At 42.9% G+C, this 18,410-nt stretch overlaps 1 protein-coding gene across 2 annotated transcripts in view; it reads left to right on the plus strand.

The window, feature by feature from the left end:
• Positions 1-14,740, plus strand: part of RCCD1 (RCC1 domain containing 1) — a 112,173-nt gene extending 97,433 nt beyond the window's left edge. The window contains exons 6-8 of one of the 2 annotated variants that reach the window (XM_069222648.1): positions 183-362; positions 9,163-9,192; positions 14,036-14,740. In XM_069222648.1, coding sequence (XP_069078749.1) covers positions 183-362; positions 9,163-9,192; positions 14,036-14,196 — 371 coding nt within the window. In that variant the 3' untranslated portion in view covers positions 14,197-14,740. Of the gene's footprint in view, positions 1-182; positions 363-5,345; positions 5,478-9,162; positions 9,193-14,035 lie in introns of those variants that run through there. The other variant, XM_069222649.1, reaches the window with a different exon arrangement.
• Positions 14,741-18,410: the final 3,670 nt, after the last annotated feature.

Consider the following 18,410-nt stretch of genomic DNA (forward strand, 5'->3'; position numbering starts at 1 on the left):
GCACCTTTTGAACCAATTAATCCAGCCTTTGAATATAGGAATCCTTGGTACATTGTTAATCTGTATGAAACCAGAGGAATAGAATGTGGATAAATGGGAGATTCCTTAGAGGTGGGTATTCAATTGGTGGAATCCTGTTATATATTTAACTACCTTTTATATATTTTTGAATTTTCTTTTAGAAAGATGCACTGACCAGAAGATTTCTTCTCTGAAAGAGACCCTAAGATCGTCTCCTAAAAACTGTGCACATACATCAGAGTTCATTTCCATTCAGGCCTTCCCTGCTTTGTTAGATTTACCTCAAGAGTCAGAGGTGCTTAAGGTTAGCTGTGGGTCGCGACACACTGCAGTTGTGACGAGTAAGTATGCTGCATTTTTCTCTAATCGTGTTGTGGGTATTCTGGCATGATTTGCGCTACAATATCTTGCAATCTAGAAAATATATTTTTTCTGGGTATTTCCTCTCATATCGGATGAACAATGTTACACATATCTTTGTTTTCAGTGTCCTGGACATCTACGTCGTATCGGAAGGCTGTAGCATGTAATTGTTATTGTTATTTATCAGTACGTAATGCAATGCATACTTGATGACAATGTACATTGTATTGGTACTTTTTAGTAGACAATTACATACAGTTGTGTCAGTAATTCAAGGATAAAACATATGCACACTCGTAGAGCCATCTCACATGGAAAAATCTATAAAGTAACATTTCTATTTTTTTCATCTCCAGTATCCAAACAAGAAAACCTCTCCAGTGTTTAGCAATGTTGAAAACATAAAAGCTTGGAAAAGGATAAGGCATAGCGAGATAAAGAAAGGTTATCATAGAACTTTTCACAGTAATCATGGTGTAGCATTGAAGAAAACATAAACTACATCATTTCCAGGATCAGGTTCATTTAGGTCTTATAGGTTAAGGTGTCCAACAGTGTTAGGATTAGACACAGACTGTATTTGAGGAACATTATATGCCTTTAGATTCTCAGCAACGTGTTTCCCAGCATTACTTTATGCTTCAAGAAAGTATTTTTCTGCACAGGAGTTTAAACTACACTTTCACCTTCACCATTAGTCTTGCAGGATACCAAATAGAAGTGTCAAACCTTTACAAATTACCTCTTTAGTAACAAACTCCAAAACCATCGTCCACATTGAAGTGATATAGCCCAAATCAGGGAAGATAGAATTCTTCCCTTCTTGGGAGGCCAAGTTCCTACTCTAGACCACTACTCGGGTGTAACAACTTTCACTGTCTCGGCTCATTGTGTCACCAACAATGTCCATACGATTAACAGTGAAATAGTGCCCTTTTGTAGGGAGACAGTTAACTTTTACACAGTCACTAACTCGATTTTAGCCCTCTCTAAAACTTGCTCTGTAAGAAAGCTTTGCACCTCAGCCCGCAGTTCTGCTGTAGGGATTTTTCTAGGCATCCACTAGACTGGATTTTAGATTGTCCCTTCATTCTTTATCAACTAAACTTTGGACTGGAGGTGAGTTAAGTAATGTCAGACATTGTCCTCAAATATTTGTGCCTCCTGAGGTCTTGACACGCTCTCATGCATCCTATTTTCAACAGACACCTTATTATTATTTAATAACACAAAAGGATAATGGACGGAGTGCTGAATAATGCAAACACTCACCCCCAGTCACAGATCTGGGTTTAATCCATCGTTCTTTTGCTCACCATGCCACCCAGTTTGGACCCAGCCATATGCAAATCAGTCTTGACCCAGTTCCTCATGGGAACAGTCCAGCCCGAACTGCCAAGCCAGGTCCTCCCTGGACCGGAAACAAGCATCCTGGGACTGGTTTCAGGGTATCAACCTTTATCAGCCAGGCTAGCTTGAATCCAGTGGCACAGTGAGCACGGGACCCACGTCTGGGCACACCCTTCCCACTTAGGGAAATTTTAGCAACACAAGAGGATGATGGAAGGAGTGCTGAACAATGCAAGCACTCACCTCCAGTCACATATCTGGGTTTGATCCATCGTTCTTTTGCCCACCATGCCACCACATAATGGGATGAGACTTAAATATTAATAAACATCCATGAAAATGGATCATTGAATCTAGCCCAAAACAGACACCCCTAGGAAGTTTCCTTATAGACTGCAGACACATCCCATCAAGATGCTTGAAAGATCATGGGGGTCATTATGAGCCCAGCAGTCGGTGGAAATTTGGCAGTAGGCCACATTATGACATTGGCAGGTTGGTACCACACCGACCGCCATGGCGGTAGTAGCTGCCGGGCTGGAGACAACAATCTCTAACCCGGCGGCTGCTACTGTCCCGCCAGCGGCATTATGACCCTGCCTACCGCCATGGTTTTCGTGGCGTTCGAAATGCCACGCAAATCATGGCGGTAGGCCCTACCAGTGACAGGGAATTCCTTTGCTGTCACTCCCCCTAACACTCCCCAGAAAACCCCTACCCCCCTCCATCCACGCCCCCCCTTCCATTCGTAACCCCCCTACACGCACACTCGCAGGCACACACCACGCATTCACACACTCACTCACACAGGCATACATGCATGCATCCATTCATTCATGCACACATCTGTACACACATCCAAACTTACATGCAGACATGCATGCTCACATATGCGCACACACACGCAAGCAACACTACACCAGTGGCAGCCGGCAGCTTTAGGAGGGAGGGGGGCTGGCGGGAATCACACACACACACTCATTCTTTCACACACACATGCATGCACATCCATTAACAACACTCATAACATTCAAACATGCACTCACACACCAAACATTAATTTTAAAAGATCACACACACACACACACTCATTCTTTCACACACACACGCATGCACGCACATCCATTAACACTCATAACATTCAAACATGCACACACGCAACAAATATTCATTATAAAAGATCACACACACACTTACCTTCAGCCTCAGAGGTCCTAGGAGGGTTAGGATTGCTGCCTTCCCTCAATGTGGAAAGGCAGCAGTCCCATCCTCGTCACAGAGTGTGATGGGGTCAGTGAGACTGCTGACCCCACCCCACTCTTTGACAAAGTGTCACTGATTGATACTCGCCCTGGTCACTTAAACTTAAACCTGAAGCACCCAGGTCGAAGTCTATGGGTGACTCTTTCCTCGTCACCCAGGGGAGGGCCTCGAGGCACCTTTGCTGAGCCGAGGAGGTCACGCCCATAGGAGCTGTGATCTCCTCAGCCCAGCAAAGCTCAGCTCAGGCAGCCAGGAGTCTGCGCAGATCGCGCATGTCCAGCTCCTGGCTGCCTGACCTGAACATGGAGATTGTCTGTCAGACACTCTTCATGAGGGACAAAAGGTGGGGGGGTGTGGCCCCTCCGCCCTAAAGGACGGGCCGCGCCTGTACTACACACTCATTCGCATGCACGCACACACTCACACATTCTGCTTCCCGAGGATTGCATATGTGTGGTAAGGTCAACCATAAAAATGTTTAGACCCTCTCTTAACTGCAGTAGGCAAGTGCACTGTAGACTTATGCCCGTCATCCTCCTGGAATTATCAATTTTGCTTCAAGTTGAAGAGTTACAGAGGTTGCACATTGCTGAAAGTATGGAAACAGGAGCTGTACAAGACTAAGCCTTCAGTCTTCAAGCCGCTGTTACCCTGGTTCAGTGAGTTAAGTTCTGACTGTTGACGTGTGTGTAACTTGTATGTCACACGTTTATATCTGGCAGAACCCACCGAGCCACTTATCAGTGTGAGATCAATTAACTGACGTATGAAATAACAGAAACTACCCAAGCAAGTCCTATTTTTTATATCCATTTATAAACGCAGTAGGCTACAGTATGCCACACACTTGTTCCCAAACTCGGGCACCAGCAAAGGCGTATTCGTCCTAGATTCCAGGCAGTTGGTTGACTAAATGCCTTTACCAACATGTACGGTAAGTATATTCACTTGCATTGGGTCCTTGCTTGGTTCTTTGCTTTTCTGAGAGGCCGCCTTTCTGAAGGGCTTAGAGGAGAGAAGGGTTGCTGAATATGCAGCATGTCTACAATAGTGTGAATACTCTCCGTCCCTCTCTTTAAAAAAGACAAGGACGGTTTCAGAAAGAGGGTCGTGAGTGCGTGCACACTTTCATGCACATGCTCCTTAGGAACCGTCCCCTGTCCGATTCAGTTGTGATCTACCTAGTTAGACAGGGGCCCAGGCATCTGAAGCAATTAATGTTTATGATGGTGCGAAGATAAATGTTGTATGATTTGAAAATCCACACGCACCCATTGTCCAAACCCAGGAAAAATGTTTTCATTTCATATGAAATAATAATGGCATTACTTTGCGACAAGCACTAATAATCCCCCATAGAAACGAGCATCAATGGCCCCCGCAGGAACATGGCCCCATAGAGCGAGTCATCTTTAATGGGCCCGCACAGCTTGCTCACTTTAATGGCAAGATACAGTGAGCAGTGATGGCTGGCCCGTGCTGCTTGTAGTGAGGAGTTTCTGAGTACCAAACTCCGAGTCCACCTAGCAGCGATGGGCTGCCCTTCTGGGCCTCTCTCGCAATAGATGTGGGAGAGGCCCGGCTACGTATTTTTAATCTACCGTTTGGAGTTGAATCTATGAAGTGCTCTTCTTGTCTTCAGTCCACACCCCCCTCAGTTTCTCAAAGGACCAATGGACTCTATGCTGTTGCAGTCCGCTTTTAGGCAGCACCAGCCTTAACATTCTGTGGCGACATCTCAAATACTGCAGCTCTGGCTGGCCCTAGAATTCGCACAGACAAACCCTGTCTGCCAACTTCGCTTTTCCCCTGCCCCGTTTGAGGTGTTGAACAGCATAAGTTCTTCCAGTCAAGCCTTAGTTGTGACTAGAGGAATATAAGAAATCCAGGTTGGGAGTTACCTATCTCCTATTTAGCAAGTCAAAGAAGTTAGCACTAAGAAAAGCACGTGAAATATATGGATTTCTTCTGGTATACACCGCTCTAACCGGGAAAACCTCTCACGATGGATGGATTGGGTTTTCCCTCCATTCAAGATGGGGTTTCGCACCTAGTCAAATCGTTTTCAGACAAAGAAAAGTAGGTTTCGGGTTTTCAGGTACTACTGCCATGGCAGTTATAACTGAACTTTGTTAGGTACATTGAATGGCAAAGTATGAAAAGTAAATATAGGGAAAAAATTAATATGAAAAAATTGAGTCTCATATGTTCCCATTCCTCAGTCTTTTGAAAATGCCTCATATTGTAAAATTATTGGTCATTCTTTTTGCTAATACTAAGATTGCAGTTGTGGATGGTGTGTTTTTTGGAAATCAGACTAAAGTCTGGGAGTGCCGATTTCATCCTAGGTTGAGATAACTTGACTCTGCGAAGGAGAGAGAAGCTGATTGATTGGAACCACAGAAGACAGGAAAAGAGAAACAGATGTCAAAGACCCAGACTTCATAGGGCTAGACTGGAGTTAATAGAATGATTGAGCACCTGGGCAGACTCAATAAAAACGTGGATCAGCCCACAAGATGTAGAGGAGCCTTCCATACAGCATCAAACCGTCCCAAGAAGGACTGTGTTTCCCAGCACCCAACGTGGCAAAGTTGTTCATATTGTATTCATGCATCTTGTTTTTTTTAAAACAGATTTTATTGAAGGTTTTATTTTCAATACTGCATTCAACATGTGCAAAGTGGGATGACAGATGCTGAATGGCATAAGATTCTAGCCTCTGCACATAAGATTTCCCGTAATACACGACTGATGTTTATACAGTATAACTATGTTCACAGGACCTATCTCACCCCGCACAGAATTAACCGGATCTATGGGGTGACTACTGGAGCATGCCCCCGATGTCGGTTGGCTAATGTGGACCTTCGGCATATTCCCTGGGACTGTCCAACGCTAAGGCCCTACTGGGAAAAGGTGATTGCCCGTCTCAACACAGTTTTACATAAACAACTCAATGATGGGCCAGCGGTATGCTTGCTGGACCTTTTTGACAAGCCCTTAATTTAAAAAGTGGGAAATAGATTTGCAGACTTGGCATTGGTACTTGCGTGCAGGAGAGAGGCGATGGCCTGGAAAAACAAGTATGGACCCCTGCTGGCCACATGGGTGGCAGACATTACTCACTGGGCAAGGGCGACGGAGAGAGTACTGCAGAGAGACTTGTGGGCAGAGATGGTGGACACATGGGACACGCTGGACGTCGCTGCGGACGATGGCACAGGTGGGGCCCTGACTCAGAAGGGCTCGGGATTAACGAGAGCTAGTGCCAACCTGACCGCTGTCGGTCTGTGTCGTGGGTGGGACCTCCCCATTGGTCTGCCCCCTCCTTGCCCCCCCCCACCCAGCCCCTGGAACTCGAGGGCCAGCATGGGCAACTGCACACCACGCTACATGATCTCTGGAAATATGGGCAAATTACTGAGTTAACTAGTTATACTGTTTTGTTTCTTTCTATTTCGTTATTGGCTTAAACACACACAGGGAGGACAGGCATGCATGCCTGCGAAGTTATTTGGGCTGGTTCCCGGCTCCCTATCTTGCAAATATGCAACTGAGAACATGAGAAGGCTTAAGACTTTGCCAGTATAATTTTGTATGACAAGGAGTGAATAAGATATTGGATATCCTGTGACTGTGGTTCTGTGAAGTACGCAATGGATACCTACAGGTTGTATTGCAATGTGATGTAGAACCCTGAGTATTAAGTGCTGGCAAAATGAACGAACAGATATGTTATTTGAAATGCCAATAAACAAAATTGTAAAAACAAATTAAAAAAAACTTGCAAAGTGGGGCCTTTAATGCCTTTATCCCTTTGTAATACAATATTCACCTTATTACATTCATACAACTGTTAACCACCTCCAACCCCCCCCCCCCCCCCCGCCCTTCCCCCCACTGTTGCTAAGAGTCATTCCACATTCAGGGTTGAAGTACAAAATATCAGAACGCTTTGTCGGTTGCCTGTAGGAGTATCGCTTGTTCTGAGCATGACAGGGCAGAGGTGAGGTGGGAGTCAAATCGATGTCCTATATTCATGGTGTATGTCACATTACTACCAACTGTTGCATCAGAGCGGCAAGGGGGCCGGTGTCAATGGCCTTTCCGTTGTGGACCCCCGGGATCTTACAGCAGGCTCCCTGGGATCCTTCACTAGTGTCTCCTAAGCCCGAGCCACGTCCATCTGGTGCAGTCCACTCCTTGCCTCTTCGAGGAGCATATTACATTCATGCATGTTGTACATGTGCCAGTCTGGTGAACACCGACCTCCAGAAGTTATTTTTCTGACGTCTCCTTGTTAGTGTAGATGTCTGCTGGCAAACAAAGCACTCCAAGCCATGTGTGAAACCAAGAGGAGGGTGATGTGGAATTGGCCAGTCTTGTATCTCCATTGCCAGCCAACAGAGTGAAGTGGGATATGTTCCCCATTGCTTCCTTTATGAAGAAGAAGTACATGATGTTGTTAGAATGTAGCATCAACACACTGGACCTTGGAAAAGGGTCCTCTTGTGAAAACTCACTTCAGGAGCATGCTTAGGTGAGGGCATTTACTGGATCTATTCCATGACTTCCATGTTTTTTCCTTTTTTGTTACTGATGGCCTGTTAAAACTCATCAGTTATTTGGGTTGTAGTTTGGACTTTTAGACTAAGAAATGTGAACCTGTATTTAAACAGTGGTCCTAATTTATTACAATTCTTCCAGACAAGGCTTTAGCCTGTACTTGACAAAATTGTAACTTAAATAGGAGAAGCTTACACTTCAGTCAAAAAATGTGAATCTGGCGTATATACTTGTGATCTGCATGTGCAGAGTATACACTCATGTTTACACCATGCCACCATAGTTTCGCCTTTAGTTGAAACTTGTGGGTGTAGGCAGAGAAGTGACCAGGAATACTGAATGTAATTAAACAAACACCCTCATGCTGTTAAGTATATGGGTATTCACAAGTTTTTTGTTACACACTGTTACCACACTTACTGTTATAGTTGACTTGCACCTAAAAGATTTGTGCACATGTTCTGCAGTAGGTGTGGAAAAATATACCAAATCTTGAATGAATCCTATGGTCATGAAGGCAAAGGGCCTGATTTAGATCTTGGCTGACGGAAATACTCCGCCACAATCCCGTCCACCGTATTACGAACCCATTGTATCCTATGGAGATCGTAATATGGTGGATGGGTTATTTGTCACGTTTCTGACGGGGTATTCCATCTGCCGGTATCCTTGAAGGATGCCATTTAAGGACTTGCTGGCGAAAGAAAGGTTCTGTGAAACAGTATAGTCCGGGATTCAGGCAAGTTTGCTGAAAGGTGCATGAGCAACATATGGTTTGACATAACCGTGGTGAAATCAAACAGGCGTACAGCTTTCAGATAGTAATAAAAGTGTCAATGTCAAACTAGGAATGAGATACATCGTGATTGACCAAGGGACCAAATGAGAGTCTATTTTTTCACAGTGCTTCAAAAGGATAATTAAGAGCTGGGACTCATCGACCTGTCCTTTTTGTTAGTTTAATAATAGCATCTTGGAACAAAAGGTCTTGGATGTTGATTAGTGTCCCGTTAACCTCAGATTTCTTAAGATGGAGGAACAAATGAAGGAAAATAATTGATCACATTGCTGGCCATCATTAGCAAATGACTCTGTATCATACATCCAAGTTGCTGTCACTTGTCATAGATAAATATTAAAATACCTTTACTGTTTTCAAAAGTGTTGTTCTACAAATATGAAAAGGTTATTTGTTCAGACTTGGTTTCCTTTCAGAATTTTTTGCAATTGTTTCCTACAGTTTCCACCTCTCAAGAAAGTAACTGTGTATTTGAAGAGCCTAAAATGACTGTCCGAATTTCCTAGGCATCTGGTATGCTCTGTTTTGAGGAGTCATGTTATGTTGCTCATCCTGTAGTATCATTTAGCATAACACTGCATCATTCGTTCAAAAAAAGCGGTTTACCCTAAGGTCGTGCTCCTTTTCTTGAAGTGGTCAGTGATGTTGATTTTGAAATCTGTGCTTCGGAGGACAACATCATATGCTCTCCTATTGTCTGCTACTCAGATGGTGAAAGTTCACAGCAAAACCTTCTTGAGCAGCTTGTCTTTGAGTAAACAAAATTTGAACCAACATTTTCTGTTTTATATTTTCAGGGGAAGGACACCTGTATACCTGGGGATGGGGTAAGAATGTTTCACTTTGTTTGGCTGTTATTTAAAATTTTGGGATAGAGAAGAAACGATTGACCTTGCAGCATAATCTGTGGAATGCTGCTGATGACTAATGTAGGTCATCACCGTAATTCCCTAGAGTTTGTGCATTGGTTCCCACTGTAATTTGTTTAGATCAAATATCTGTTCTATTTGTCTATACTCTTGTTTAGGACCTATGTGGTGGAAACATTGAAAAATGCCTATGAAATTGTTTAAGAATGAGGACAATATTTATTGCGGGAACTATTAAGTAAAATAATGCAAAATATATTTCTAGTTATTTCCTGTGAATAGATAGACATTGCTAAGATTACAGACCGGAGTGGTTTAAAAATGTTTTGCACGTGAATTTCTATGCAAATTATTATTTAGTATGAGCCTAACTTCTGCATATTTTATTGCAATTTGGCGCATATTAACAATTTAGTAAATAAGCAATAAATACAAACATACTGCAGACTTTGGAACAGATCATGGAATATACGATTCAAAGATAAGTATGTTTCGACACCTCGCCTGAATTTATTACATTAACCAAGACAATGCCCCTCCAAGTTACTGGAGAGAAAGGAAAGATCGTGAGTTGACGCAGAAATATGAAACGTGGCATGGTACACAAAGCTGGAAGGCAGCTATTGGCAGGAATCAAACATGGTTCATTTGAATGGATTTGAGACTTAAGTACTTACCCATCCAACGTCTACCACATTTTCTGATGAGAAACATTGAGATAAAAATAAAATTACATCAGAGCCACACAAAATATTGTCTAAAATGCAGAACAGAGCTGTAAATTATAATAAACATTTCCAAGTAAAACATACACTGTAGATATGATGAACAGAATGCAGCACACAAAAACGAGATCTAAAAATGAAATACAGTATTGCAAAAAGTAAGTATTGGGTTAAGGGTTTGGAGGAGGAACAGAAATACAACCAAGCACTCCTATATAATTATGAACAATATTATAACTTGCACATACCCAAATGTTATCACCGAGAACTAACATTTGCATTTATAAATAAATTAATATCACCAATGCTATTCTGTTGACTTAATCCTAATCACCCTGTAAACATTGGGGAGATTACCAGTTACTGTTTGAGAGCATGAGAAAAGGTAGCATAATCAGCACACCACGTTGTACACAGTAGGAGCAGAAAAACATATAATAAACAAAAAAACAGAACTTGATGAATTTATGCTGCACTTCATTCAGGTATGATGTATGGCAAGTTCATTATATGTGTTAAAAATGAATCAAAATAACACAGTTTACACCAGAGAGCCAGAAAAAAGGAGAAGAAACAAAATTATTCGAGAATTTTAAATTTGCTGATTGTGCTTTTTACTTGTCAGAACAATACTGCAGAGTGTGCAAGTATTCCATCTATATATTTTATTGACAGTTCTGATGCTTGAATAGTATATTTTGAATATCTTTTTATGTCTGGATATTTCTCACTGTCCAAAACATAGTGTACGGTCAGAATTAGATTTCAGTCAGAACTATTTCAAATTAATTCAAGGTCCAATTATAATGTGATTCTGAATAGTGACCTCGTAATTGGATCATGAGTGATTAGGTAGACCAGTTAGTATATGCATGGACTAGATACTTCTTATAAACCTTTTCCTGTAATAAATCACCAAAAGAGGGAAAACCTACAGCAGTTCATATTCTGTTACACTAGTCACCCGAGAAACTGGAAGTTTTTTCCAGATATCAGAATATTTTAGTCAATGTCATGAGGGCCACAGATTATTGTCAAACAGCCATGTGACTACTCCCGTTGCCCGTTTATACTGACATTTTGTTACAGATGAGCTTTACCCGAATTGAGCTCTTAGCGTCTATTGATGCTTCTAGTTGGCCACATTAACGCACAACATTTGAATATACCAAGTAACCAAAGGTATTGTGTTGAGTAATTCAGACCAAATATCCTTTTATCCCATTCAAAATATGAAGCTAGCTATCCTTTTTGGGGTCACAGACTGACAGGATTCATTACTTTGAGCTCTGCCACAACTCTGACTCCTGTTACACAAGAAGTCCTCTCACAGAGGCTGCCCAGGGGTCCATTGTGATGCCTTTTAAGGCTCTAGATACCACTGCAGCCCTTCTGTACTACAGACCTGGCGTGTTCCACAAGCAGTCAAGATAGCTTTGCCAGATAGAGGTGATCCGGGTACTTTGGTCCACTAGCAGAAATATAGCTGAGGACCCTCCTTAACAAAAGGCACACAAGATACCCTCACCCATGGAAGAACAAGATGCCAAGGGGCATTTCAGGGGGCTTACCTGATGTGGAACTGAGGTGTGCAAAAGATGCAGCCATCTAGCAACAAGTGATGTGAGAGGCTGTGTTGCAGTCACCTGCCATTGTGTTGACGACCTGCCCCAATGCAGTCTAAGAATGAGTTGTGCCCAGAACTGCAAACTAGCCTCCCTAAAAAGATAAACAGTTGGTGGCTAGAGTAAGGAGTACTTTTTCTTGATGGGTTGTAAGACAGTCAGGAGCTTTAGAGATGGAAAATACTGAACTTCTCAAGACCTCAGGAGTTGGAGCTACCAGTTCACCAGGGGACAGAGTAATTATGCCTGCAGCGAAGGATCTGCAAGACGCAGCACATCACATAGAAGGGAGAATGGACACACTAAAAGGCCACATTAGCAATATCAAACGGGACTTGGAGCCTCTGGTGCATACATCATAAAAAAATCTAGGGATATTCTAGGTTTGAAATCTGCATCACTGCCACATTGTGAACCTGAAATTTCTTCAGAACAATGCTAAATCCAGTTAGATTCAAAACCTGTGGTTCCTAACCATGAATGAGGTAATGTTTTTAAAAGTGGGCACACATTGATTCCTATAGGCCACTCTTATAGATGTGAGGAAGAGCATAAGGTGAAAATATTGAAAGTGTTCCGATTGTTAATCAGAAATTCGGCAGGCAAAAGGTTCGTTGTGGGTACAAAACTGGCAGTGATAGGAGCTTCTAGAAAAATAACTGATCGTGAAATGACTACCAAGAATGGAAAGATCATGGTGAATAGAGCCATAGTCCATGTAGAGAGATCAACTAAACAATCCTGTGTCACATACAGGACCTGCAACTGGTAAAAAGTTCATTTCTTGAGGTTGAGAAGTGGCCCTATGGTTTTCCACACGATGTTGCTTGTTCATGACAAGAGAAATTTCCATGACGGAATGAGAGCGGTTGCCGCTTGGATGGAAACCACCTGCCTCAAACTCAACTTGGACAAGACAGGGATCCTCGTAATCGGCTCCACACCCTCTGCCTGGGACAACTCCTAGTGGCCAACCGCCATAGGAAACGCCCCCACTGACCACGCATGCAACCTGGGCATTATCCTGCACTCCACGCTCTCCATGACCCGCCAAGTCAACGCCATCTCCTCGTCTTTCTTCCACACCCTGCGCCTACTTTGGAAGATTTTCAAGGGGATCCCCACCGAGACAAGAACGGTCACTCACATGCTTGTCAGCAGCAAACCAGACTACGGCAACACACTCTACCACAGCATCACAGAGAAGCTCCAAACAAGACTAAAGAATCCAGAATGCAGCAACTAGACTCATCCTGGACATCCCTTGCCACAGCCTCATCTCTGCCCACCTCAGAGACCGGCACTGGCTCCAGGTCGACAAACGCATCACCTACAAGCTACTGACGCACACCTACAAAGCCTTGAACAACCACCACCTGTCCTTGTACATCCCCACCAGACAGCTCAGATCCTCCCAACTCGCCCTCGCTGCCATCCCCAGAATCAGGAAGAGCACAACTGCAGGCAGATCCTTCTCTTCTCCTGCAGCCCGGACATGGAACACGCTCCCACTCCACCTGAGACAGACCACCTCACTGAAGCAGTTCAGAAAGGATCTCAAGACCTGGCTTTTCGAGTGAGCAGCACACCCACAACAGCGCCTTGAGACTCCACAGGTGATAAGTTGCGTTTTACAAGTGATTGATTGATTGAATGATAAGATTTCAGTATTTTTTAAAGTAACATTTGATGTCTAAAGGAAATAGTGGTGCTCATTCAGATGAGAAAGAATGTCCCCTTCTGGCAGATGGTCGTTTTCTTTGTAGCTGGTCTTGTCTTATCTACCTTTTCCCTGTTAGGGCCAGAGTGAATGGAATTTAGTGAGACTTTACGCCTGATATACTACTAAAATTGCAATAATGATTTTGTACACTGTCCAACCATTTAGCTCCTTTTCCCAAGCCTCAGGCTTCCTTCTCCCAATTCCTCCCCATCCATTTCCAAACCAAGGTCGATTTCGGGAAGCTGTGTAATGTGTTCTTTGAAGAGATGTGGTACTTAATTTGAAAAGTTATTTGTTTCTGGATATATTGGGTAGTATTTCACTGGTTCTGTACTGCTGAGGTTTATGTCTGAGTGAGTGATTCTGCTTATGTTATTCATAATAAAAAGATTTAATTCCAGCTCTTCCATTGTAACAATTGGTGTTGCTAAACATTTATTATACAAGGCTGCACGCTACACCAGTGTTGAAGCGAATCGCCTTGATTCATACACTAACTTTTGGTCTCAGTTATATTAAAAATGACACACTGATTATTATGACTGCACGTCTGAAATCTGTTTAGAGTAAATCAGGCATGCTGCCTAATAGATACTTTTAAGACTTTTTCAAAGAAGGTAAAATAAACGTTTGTAAGATTTGGGTTTCAACACTGTACCTGTTTATGTTTTTGTTTACCATTGAATAAGTGCCATTTAATAAACTGTGCTGTACTTTGCAACTCCTAGGTGCATATGGACAGCTCGGCCATGGTGATACAAACAGCTTAGACCATCCAAGAATTGTTGAATGTTTCTCGCAAAAACAGATGTGTGTTAAAGATGTTGTGTGCGGCCTTTGGAATACCTTTGTGTTATGTAGTCCTACGACAACAGGACTTCAATCGTGAGGTAAATCTAGGAGCGTCATTCATAGAGTGCATCCATGCGCCTGCACGGAGAGGTCCGTCATTAAGGGTGCTTGGGGAGTTCCTTCTTTAAGGATGCTCTCCCATACCAAAAATAGTTTTTGTTTTGAAAAATAACACGTACACAAGTTTTACCTCAAGTAAATGCTATAGAAATGCTCATCAGATGAAAATATTTGAATTTCTGCATGCAACGTTTGCCTTCTCTATGTGAAAGTTTTTTTCAGCTTTGTTGTTATTTTATTGCGATTTGACGGAGCCATGGATGATTTCATATGCATTAAAAAATAAAGTCTTCAGGTGATGCGTGTACGTGGCTTGATAAACTGTATATGGTGTACCTGAAAGTCAATCCACCTTAGAAATATGTGGTATTGTATCTCAGTTGTAATCTCAACATTATACATTATTTTGTCTGTTGTGTTTGTGTAGCAAAACATTTCCATATCAAATCTTCTCTACTGGAATTTGTTTAATTTATTTATGTAAAGTGATTTGGAGTTAATAAAATTCTATCCAGCTTCTATTGTAAGCGTCAGAACATCTTCAGAGGGCCACAGGACAAGCAGGGTTTACTGGGCCCAGCCGTGGGGGTTTAGGCAACTGAGTTCCTGAGATGTGCCCAGGCCTCTTCCCTGTGACATCTCACTGAATCAAAATGCACCCTTTGAAGTGTACAGGAGAGGCATGGTCCTCCCCTTCCCAATGTGTATCCGATCCAGGTAACTCAAATGCAAAAATACACAGTTCTGTCTGGGTGGATTTCTCCACCTCCTCTCCATGTTGCTCCATGCAGGCCTGGGTCTCTCAAAATGGAACCCCCAAAATGGGTGTACCATGTATTGTACAAGCCACAGGCACACTTACATCGAGTGTACGTATACAGCATACATGCACTGCACAGCACTGTATCCAACATTTACTGTACCATTCACAGGCTCACATATACCCAGCCTCTTAACATGCACACTCTGCCCAGCACTGTCTCTCTTAATGTATTGTGACACTCATAGGCACACATACATCCAAAATATGTATTCAACTTGCACACACTATCTAGCACTGTATCCTTTATGTATTGTAGCGCTCGTAGATTTACATACATCTAGCATGAGCATTCAACATGCTCACAGTGCACAGTACTACATTCTTCACGTATTGTACCATTCACAGGCACACATACACCCAGCATATCCATTTAACATGCACATTACTGCATGATCCATGTACTATATCCTTCCCAGGCACACAAACACCCAGCACAGAGACACCACTCCTGCATTGCACAGCACTTCTCAACAACAGTGTTGTTCAAGGGTTGGGTTAAGAACACAGCAGTGGAACTTTAAAAAGTGAGTGAGCATGTCGCCTCACTCCAGTGACACAGGTTAAAAAACAGTTCTCTCCTACTGATCACTATATGGCATGCTTCTATCACCGTGCTACTTAATTCCTGGTAAAGGTGGTAGCTTTCACCACTATGAGGGTAGTTCGACCCTCACAGTCCAACAAAGTTGTAATTTGTGAGGTAGACCTATGTCATGGTGTACACGCATGATCCATATTTGCCTGTGACAACAAAAATCAGCATTAGCAATCCAGACATAGGTACAATTGGTCACTCAGGGCAGGAGTGCACGCCTATTACAATGTAGAGGACTTTTCTGTCCCAACAGTGAGCATTTCATGTAATGTTTAGGAACACGTCCTCCCTTCCAGTAATGTAGCTACCCAAAATATTAATTTTATGACAAGACCGGAGGCTCCTATTATGCTTTCTTTTCCTGCTTTATTTTAACAGCAGCCAAGAAAAAACACCAATCCCAAAGGTTTGCGTAACAGGCAACTAATGGGAGAGCGAGAATAATAAACTAACCAATCATGACACTATACACGATAAGATACACCAATCCTGACTGCAGGCAGCCCTCTTTTCTTGCTGCTCGCAGTCAAGATAAGTATATCTTTTGGTGCTCTGTATAATTCATGGTATTTGTTTATAATTTACTGTGTTTAAACCTTAGTTTTTAATGTTTGTCAGTGCCTAACGTTGTGCGCGTGTTTGGGCTTTCCTTTTCTAAAGTGAAAGACTTCTTAACACCACTTAATTGTGCGCGCGAAGCGTTTTCTCAACATTTCCCTCGCTCGCGTAGCCGCGTTAACGTTCTATTGTGAACGCCGGCTGATGCGAGTTGTGTCTTACCAGTATTCTTTCTCTCGCTCAATTTCCGAGCGCAGCTACCTTGAAGCACTCTTTAGCCAATTCTATTTTCGTCTCTCTTACGCATCCGACGGCAGTTGAAAGCCTTATTTCGGTCCCTGCCTAGTCAGTCTGTCTCAACTGCTGACTCTGCCACTTCCTTGTGAGGCGTGGCTTTAGCGTTCCTGCCTCTCGGTTGGTAGCTACTTGGTGAGTCATAGTTTCTTTTTCTCAAGCCCTTCCCCTCAGATTGTTAACCCCTTATTTACCAGTTTTGTGCTCTTCCCCACAGTAAAATGGATTTCTCAGATTTCTTCTCAACAAATGAAGACTCTGAAGAGGTTTTTTCTTCCAACTTAATTTTATACATTCTTCAGTTAAAAAAGCAGTTTCTGCTTCTATGGTAAAAATTTCCAAGCAAATTCAGAATACTGTGTCTTCCTGTCTCTCCCAATCACATTTGGCCCATTCTGCGGGGGAAAGCAGAAAGCGCAAAGCCGAGGAGGCTTCTACTTCTAATCAAGCAAATGCCTCTTTTGCGCTAACGGACTGTGAGTCAAACTCACTCAGGATAGAGGGTGAAGCTCCTCACAGGCCTCCTATTACGGAGGGGAATAAGTCTATGGGTACAAAAAGTAAAGCTAAAACAAAAAACTTATCTAAGACCCATAAGATTGTGATTGAGGATATTAGAGACACAGATGACGATGGGGATGACATTGATTCTAATAAAGACAATGAGGATACTAACACCTCTGATTTTTGCATTGGGCCTCCTCACGAAAAGACAAAATCAGCATCAGCTGATCAAGCACACTCCCCCCTGCTGGATTCCTATGGCAATCCCATGTTTGATCCTGGTTTAATTCATCACCCCAATTCTACTGAATGGCTACCTTCTGAGCACGTTTCTAATGATATTTTAGCCAAACTACGTCTTCCCCTAGATAAGCAAGTACGGGCCAAGTTACGTTCTGAGTGTCCCAGGCCCTCCCTTCCCCTACACATTACTGCCACTCCCTCTATAGATCCGTCATTACTAATCTTTTTCTCTAAATTCGGGAAAGATCCCCGCAAAGGGGTAGACAGAGCCTGGGCCCTCTGCCAGGATAAGGTTCTTGATATGGTCGGTCCCTTAGCCCGCATTTTTGATTTAGCAGAATCTGCAAGAATCAATGACGATCCTATAGATCCTGAGGAATTGTCCCTCTGGATTCAGAGAGCTTTCTGTTTGCTTGGTAACGCAAACTTGGCTATGACGCATGAACATCGAAAAGGACTTTTACTTAAACTAAATCCTAAGCTAGCAAATCTGGCAGCTATGGATCCAGGATCAAAAGCTGATCGCTTGCTCTTTGGGGACTTTTGTCAAAGAGTTGAGTAAATACGTTACCACCGCTGCCTCACTGGACAAAGCGCAGCAGTCTCTTAAAAAGGTTTTCAACACATGGGTTTTTGCCAGGGCCGGTAGAGGAAGAGGCCGCTCCACCGGCCGGTCCTTCAGGAATCAAGGCTTCAGAGGGTCTTACAACTACCAACAACAAGAATTTCAGCCGCAATTCTACCCCCAGCGTTCCAGAGGGTTCAGAGGCAGAAACCAACGCAAGTCCTATAACAACTCAGGTAAGCCAATTTTCTGGTCATCTTTCTGTAGGGGGTCATCTAAAAAACTTTCTTCACAAATGGAAAGAAATTACCTCAGATCCTTGGGTTCCCAACACCGTCAAAGGGTACTTAATAGAGTTTTACGAGACTCCCTACCAACCTTCTCCCCTTCCTCCTCTCATCTTTGCAGAGGAGATGTCAAATCTCATCTCTGCCGAGATTCAGGATCTCCTTCGAAAACGAGCTATCCAACCAGCTCGTCCTCTTCCATCCAGTTTTATAAGCCCCCTGTTTTTAGTAATCAGGAAAAACAGAAAAATCAGACCAGTCATCAACCTCAGACAATTCAATCAATTTGTTGTTTATCGACATTTGAAGATGGAAACAATTC

This window comes from Pleurodeles waltl, chromosome 3_1 (genome assembly GCF_031143425.1).
Source record: "Pleurodeles waltl isolate 20211129_DDA chromosome 3_1, aPleWal1.hap1.20221129, whole genome shotgun sequence".
NCBI lineage: Eukaryota > Metazoa > Chordata > Amphibia > Caudata > Salamandridae > Pleurodeles > Pleurodeles waltl.